Source organism: Octopus bimaculoides, chromosome 14 (genome assembly GCF_001194135.2).
Source record: "Octopus bimaculoides isolate UCB-OBI-ISO-001 chromosome 14, ASM119413v2, whole genome shotgun sequence".
In the NCBI taxonomy this organism is placed as follows: domain Eukaryota; kingdom Metazoa; phylum Mollusca; class Cephalopoda; order Octopoda; family Octopodidae; genus Octopus; species Octopus bimaculoides.
In genome coordinates this window covers 16,221,665-16,227,675 of record NC_068994.1, presented here as the reverse complement: position 1 = coordinate 16,227,675, position 6,011 = coordinate 16,221,665, and the positions used below count along the sequence as shown (strand labels likewise).

Genomic DNA, 6,011 nt, shown 5'->3' with positions numbered 1-6,011 from the left:
AAAAAAGAGTTTCCAAAACATTTTTCATACAAAGATGCACCTTCAACCCCATCATTTCGAAGGTTGTGGTTTTATAAAAATAGGGAAAATCCCTGAAAAGATTTCCCCCCCAAATTTCTTTATAATCGTAATCTATGCTGTTTGAAAGGGATTTGTATAAATTTTCGTTAAAAGATACCCATCTTCCTGAAAGTTATGAGGGAAAAAGTCAGATCATGGGAATTTTCTGAAACGCCTCTCTCCACCCCCTCAGAAAAATTCTTTCTCATAAATTCCTATATACTCTGAATCCACAACATCTAAGCAGTATTTATTGAAAATTTTGTGAAAAAGTGTCCATTTTCCTGGATGTTATGAGGTAACAAAGTCAGGGGCATATACATCTGTAGTAATGCCCTTCTATTTATACAATTTTTTCATTTCATGTTTATATCATTCATTGTTTGCAATGTTTTCTCTCTCTCACACACACTGCAAAGCTTACAGATGGGCTGCTTAATTGAAATCTCTATGTTGCTTTGAGGGGAAAGTAATTCTTGACAAACTGCTTCTCCCTCTGTTGTTGGACTACTGTGATGTTTGTTTAAAAAAGAGAGATTATGAATGTGATAAAATAGTAAAAGCAATATTTACTATTATGCAAAGGAATAATTAGACGTAAAATATAAAAATTATTAGAATTGGGAATCAAATGTGAAAATATTATCAAGGGACTAGCAGAAAACTGCCTGGAGAGCAGTCATTCTGCTAGTATCACATATGGATTTTGTTCTGATACACAGTCAATAATAATCCTGCTGTTTGAGTTAGAATATCATTATGTCGACAAGCTAAAAAATCTATCAAGGTAGATTAGTCTTGAAGAATTGTTTTCACCTGCAAATTAACATTGGTTGCTATTGAAAGTAGATATTAGAAGCTACTGATTACTGTATGCAGGGTAGACTGCTTGACTTAGTATGGGCATGTAATGAAAATGGATGATGTGTATGAAACAACGTTCAATACAAACTTAATGTTGATTAAGTAAGATGTCATTGTTTCAATGTCTGCTTTTCTATGCTTGCATGGGTCAGGTGAGATGATATTAGGGAAGAGTTTTCTACAGCTGGATGTCCTTCCTGTCACCAACTGCACATGTTTTCAAGCAAAGTAATAATATCCCAGTTCTGAAAATATGGTTTGAAGTGGACTGCAAATGAACAACACTTTCATTGTTTACAAACAGTGAACATATGAAAACAGAAATGGAAACACACTCACACAAGTACACTAACACACTGACAAACACACACACACACACACACACACACACACACACATTACACTCCCACTGTGTGTGTATGTGTGTGTGTGTGAGTTTGGAGGGATATATGATCTGGGCAGATACTGCATTAACTCTCAGTTAAGTTCCAGTTAATGGCTAACCACAATAATCAGTATTTAACATCTGTGACTACAATTTGTTGTTAAGTCATTCTGTGAATTTTTCCAATTGGTAATTTTGTGTACTCTTTGCTGGCTGGTAAAAATTGTTTGGAGTATATACAATTATGTGTGTGTATATATATATATATATACACACACACACACACTTATACTGGGTGCTTGGGTTAAATTTAATGATTTTTTTTAATGTCTCCTTTTTCTAGGAACAGCTTGATGTAATGGTGAATAGTCAATAGTGTTGGAGAGCATAAAGATTAAAGTTGTAATTGAGAAAATGTTAACTGACGTGGAGAACTGAAGGCCATCTGAATATTGATGATTCATGCTGGGTGTTAAAATGCTGATATTATGATTGCTGCTCAATGCCCTTTGAACACTGTAGAGATTGCAAGACACGGCAAGAACAGCTGCAATGGCGACTATGAAGCCATAGCTGGCAGGAAGGGATACAACAAGCAGTCTTTGTCCATACACTCAAATTCACCCAACAACTGCAAGACAAGGTGATAGAAGATCTAAGCAAAGGATTCTGGGATTTGGTGATAGAAATGGTTGTTGGAATTGCCACCATGATGCTGACCCTAAATGAGGAATTTTGCTACCACATGTATAAGAGGCACAAGGGACAAATTCTGACAGCCAAGGCTAATGGAGAACTGTTTGATGAAGGTAAAGGAGCTCCTGACCAAGGTGAGGTATCCTGTTGAGTTGGGGATGACCTGGTTTTCAGATGAAAAGATTTCCTGCCTGGACCAGTTGCACAATACCCAGAACAACACAATCCATGTGATGTTCCATGTATTATGAAAACCAAGTTCCCCCAAACTGTGATGCACTTTGAGGGTGGTATCATGCTGCCATACATCTTTGAACAGGACCTTAGGCTCAATTCAGATGGCTATGTGAAGCTGCTGTAAGATTATGGTGAAACCCTGGCTGGAGAGGGTTGTTGCTGGAAGACCGTATGTGTGGCAGCAGAATTCATCTCCTTGCCATACCACCAGAAAGAGTTAGAAGTGGTTGTAAGAGAATTTCTATGACTCCACCAGGCCGTCAACCACAATTTCTGGCTTCCTAATTCCTCTGATTGTAATCCCATGGGTTACTATGTGTGGGGCGCAGTTGAGAAAAAACACCAATCACTCTGCCTACAACATTGAAGGCAGAGCTGGTGGCCAAGGTTGAGAAGGAATGCACGTGCCAGGTTCCAGAGCTGTCTTGAGGCTGTGATGGAAGCTAAGTGTGGATACTTAGAGCAAACTGTCATCTCCCAGCCATAATCTAGTTGATGTATTTTGATTTTTTTTTAAATACTTTTATTTTTGGTTGGGGTATTGTATTTTGTTTTCCTTTTATGCAAACTGTCAAATTTAGCTCAAACACTAAATCTGATGAGTTTCTTTCAGTTTTTGTTTACCAAATCCTCTCTCAAAGCTTTGGTTGGCTTGAAGCTATATCAGATCATTCTTGCCCAAGGTACCACACAGTGGGAATGAACCTTAACTCACATGGTTAAGAAGTGAACTTTCTAACCACATAATCACACCTGCTGTGTAATGAAAAATAGGAAGGGCATCTGCTTATAGAAAATCTGCCTCAATAAACTCAGTCTGACCATGCAAACTGTGGATGAGTGGATGTTAAAATGATGATGACGATGTTGTTGTTGATGATGATGACGATGTTGTTGTTGTTGATGATGATGATGATGTTGTTGTTGTCGATGATGATGATGAATATATAATAAAACAAACATGAAATTATGTAAGCAGAAAATTGAAATCAAAAGGGGGCGAGCTGGCAGAGATGTTATCATGCCGGGCGAAATGCTTAGTGGTATTTCGTCTGCCATTACGTTCTGAGTTCAAATTTCGCCGACGTCGACTTTGCCTTTCATCCTTTCGGGGTCGATAAATTAAGTACCAGTTACGCACTGGGGTCGATATAATCAACTTAATCCGTTTGTCTGTCCTTGTTTGTCCCCTCTATGTTTAGCCTCTTGTGGGCAATAAACAAATAAGAAAATTGTAATCATTCTTCCATAACCTTCTTACTGAAATAATGTTCATGACTTTTTTTCCTTCTATTTAGGTGTATTACAAGCTAATTTACAAGTAATTCATACAAAAGAACAGATTTTTAATTTGTTTTGTCATGAAGCCACCCGAATCTTTCATGACCGTCTAACTGATGACAAAGATCGCATGTACTTCCATACTATGATGGCAGATATGGCCAGCAAGCATTTTGGAGAGGTTTGTCATATCCTTTACTTGGTTCAGAAATAACTGTTTCTAACATGTAACAAGGAGGGATTATTAAAGTGTTTTCTTGTGTTTCTTTTTCCTGTTGTATCTCAACTCATCATCATAGCTTTAACCCTTTTAGCATTCAGATAACTCTGTCAGATTCAATACTTATTTATCCCCATTGTTTTTAACTAATCATATATTGTTCTATAGCTTTGAGATTTGATGATGTGATTATTCATTTTTTTTAGAATGACATTGCAGGGTAGGTGTGAAAGACTGGATCTGGACAGCTTGAACATAAAACAAATACAATGTTTGATCTGGATATAGCCACTTTAAATTCTTGTGTCGGTCAGATGTTGTCTGTTGAGGTAAATGTGGCAAGCTGGAAGAAACGTTAGCACACTGGGTGAAATGCTTAGCGGTATTTCATCTGCCGCTACGTTCTGAGTTCAAATTCCGCTGAGGTCGACTTTGCCTTTCATCCTTTCGGGGTCGATAAATTAAGTACCAGTTACACACTGGGGTCAATATAATCGACTTAACCCGTTTGTCTGTCCTTGTTTGTCCCCTCTGTGTGTAGCCCCTTGTGGGCAGTAAAGAAATAAGATGTTGTCTGTTGAGGCTCATTTTCTACAGCTGTATATTCTTCCTGTTGCCAAGCATCACCTGTTTCCAAGCAAGGTAATATTTCCCATCACCAGACTTCTTTTCATAGAAGACTTGAAGTGTGGGATGTTTATTTATAACCATCACATGATGTCAAGATATGGAGACAAAAACACACACGCATGCATGCACAAAAGTTTTTCACAGTTTCCATCTACCAAATCTACTCACAAAGTTTTGATTATTCCTGAGCTATCCCATAAGACACTCACCCAAGGTGCCATGTAAAGGGAATGAACACGAAACTACATGGCTGGGAAGCAAACTTCTCATTCACACAACTATGATTGTGTCTATTACAAACGCACATGCACACACATTACCATATCAAACACACAAGCACAAGGTGTGTGTGTGTGTTATTTTGTAGGTTAGTTACGTTTTTTGTGTAAGAGAATATATTCTCAATGTACCTGGTGTTAAAAACACTTGAAAGCAAATCATAGGCAAGTGAGACAACTCACATCAGGTCACTTTTTGGAGTGACTGACATCAATGTTTTGTTATTGTTGTGACATTTCAATGCCATATACCAAACAAGGCCTGAATATACACACACACGTGCACACAAGCATGCATGCATGCACATATATATGGTAAGAAGTTTGCTTCCCAGCCTCATCATCTCTAGTTCAATCCCACTATGTGGCATCTTGGGAAAGTGTCTTCTACTCTAACCTTGGGCAAAGCAAAGTTTTGTGTGTGGATTTGGTAGATGGAAACTGAAAGAAGCTTGTACATGCATGTGTGTGTGTGTGTGTGTGTGTGTGTGTGTGTGTGTGTGTGTGTTACTGTCTCCTTGATTTCATGTGATAGTTGTAACATGTCTGGGTCATGAGGAACATTACTTTGATTGGAAACTGGTGAGAGTTGGTGACAGGAAGGGCATCCAACACAAGAAAATCTAATCCACCTCAACAATTTCTGTCTGACCTATGCAAGTATGGAAAAGTGGATGTTAAAATGAAGATGAAGATGAGACATACAATACATTTAATTATTCAAAACAATAAATGCTTTGTTTATTTTCCTTCTTCAAAACATAGGAGTTTACAATAAAATGCAACTGTCAGTTCACCTAATTCCTTTTAAATGATAACATAATTGGCCTCTTCTAAAATCTAACATAGACAGTTTTTTTTTCTTTCTTACACATTACCTGTTTAAGTGACTCCACATGGTTGTTGTATCTTCTTTGGCCATTAGGTCAATGCCACTATTGATGGAACCTACTACAACTCTCAATTACATTTTCAATTTATTTAAGATGTTTACAACATTACAGTTACTCATATATATATGTATATTTATTTACACACACATACGCACATATTTGTATACACATATATTCTTTTCTACTCTAGGCACAAGGCCCGAAATTCTTGGGGAGGGGCCCAGTTGATTAGATTGACCCCAGTATGCAACTGGTACTTAATTTATTGACCCCAAAAGGTTCAAAGGCAAAGTTGACCTCGGCGGAATTTGAACTCAGAATGTAAAGACAGATGAAATACCGCTAAGCATTTCGCCCGGCATGCTAACATTTCTGCCAGCTCACCGCATTATATATACACATATATTGGTATATATATATATGTGTGTTTGTATGTATATATATTATATATATATATATATATATAT

At 37.4% G+C, this 6,011-nt stretch overlaps 1 protein-coding gene across 1 annotated transcript in view; it reads left to right on the top strand.

The window, feature by feature from the left end:
- LOC106867680 (dynein axonemal heavy chain 6-like) overlaps positions 1-6,011 on the top strand; it is a 319,316-nt gene that overhangs the window by 148,728 nt on the left and 164,577 nt on the right. Inside the window, exon 38 of the mRNA XM_052973027.1 lies at positions 3,541-3,704. Coding sequence (XP_052828987.1) covers positions 3,541-3,704 — 164 coding nt within the window. The remainder of the gene's footprint in view (positions 1-3,540; positions 3,705-6,011) is intronic.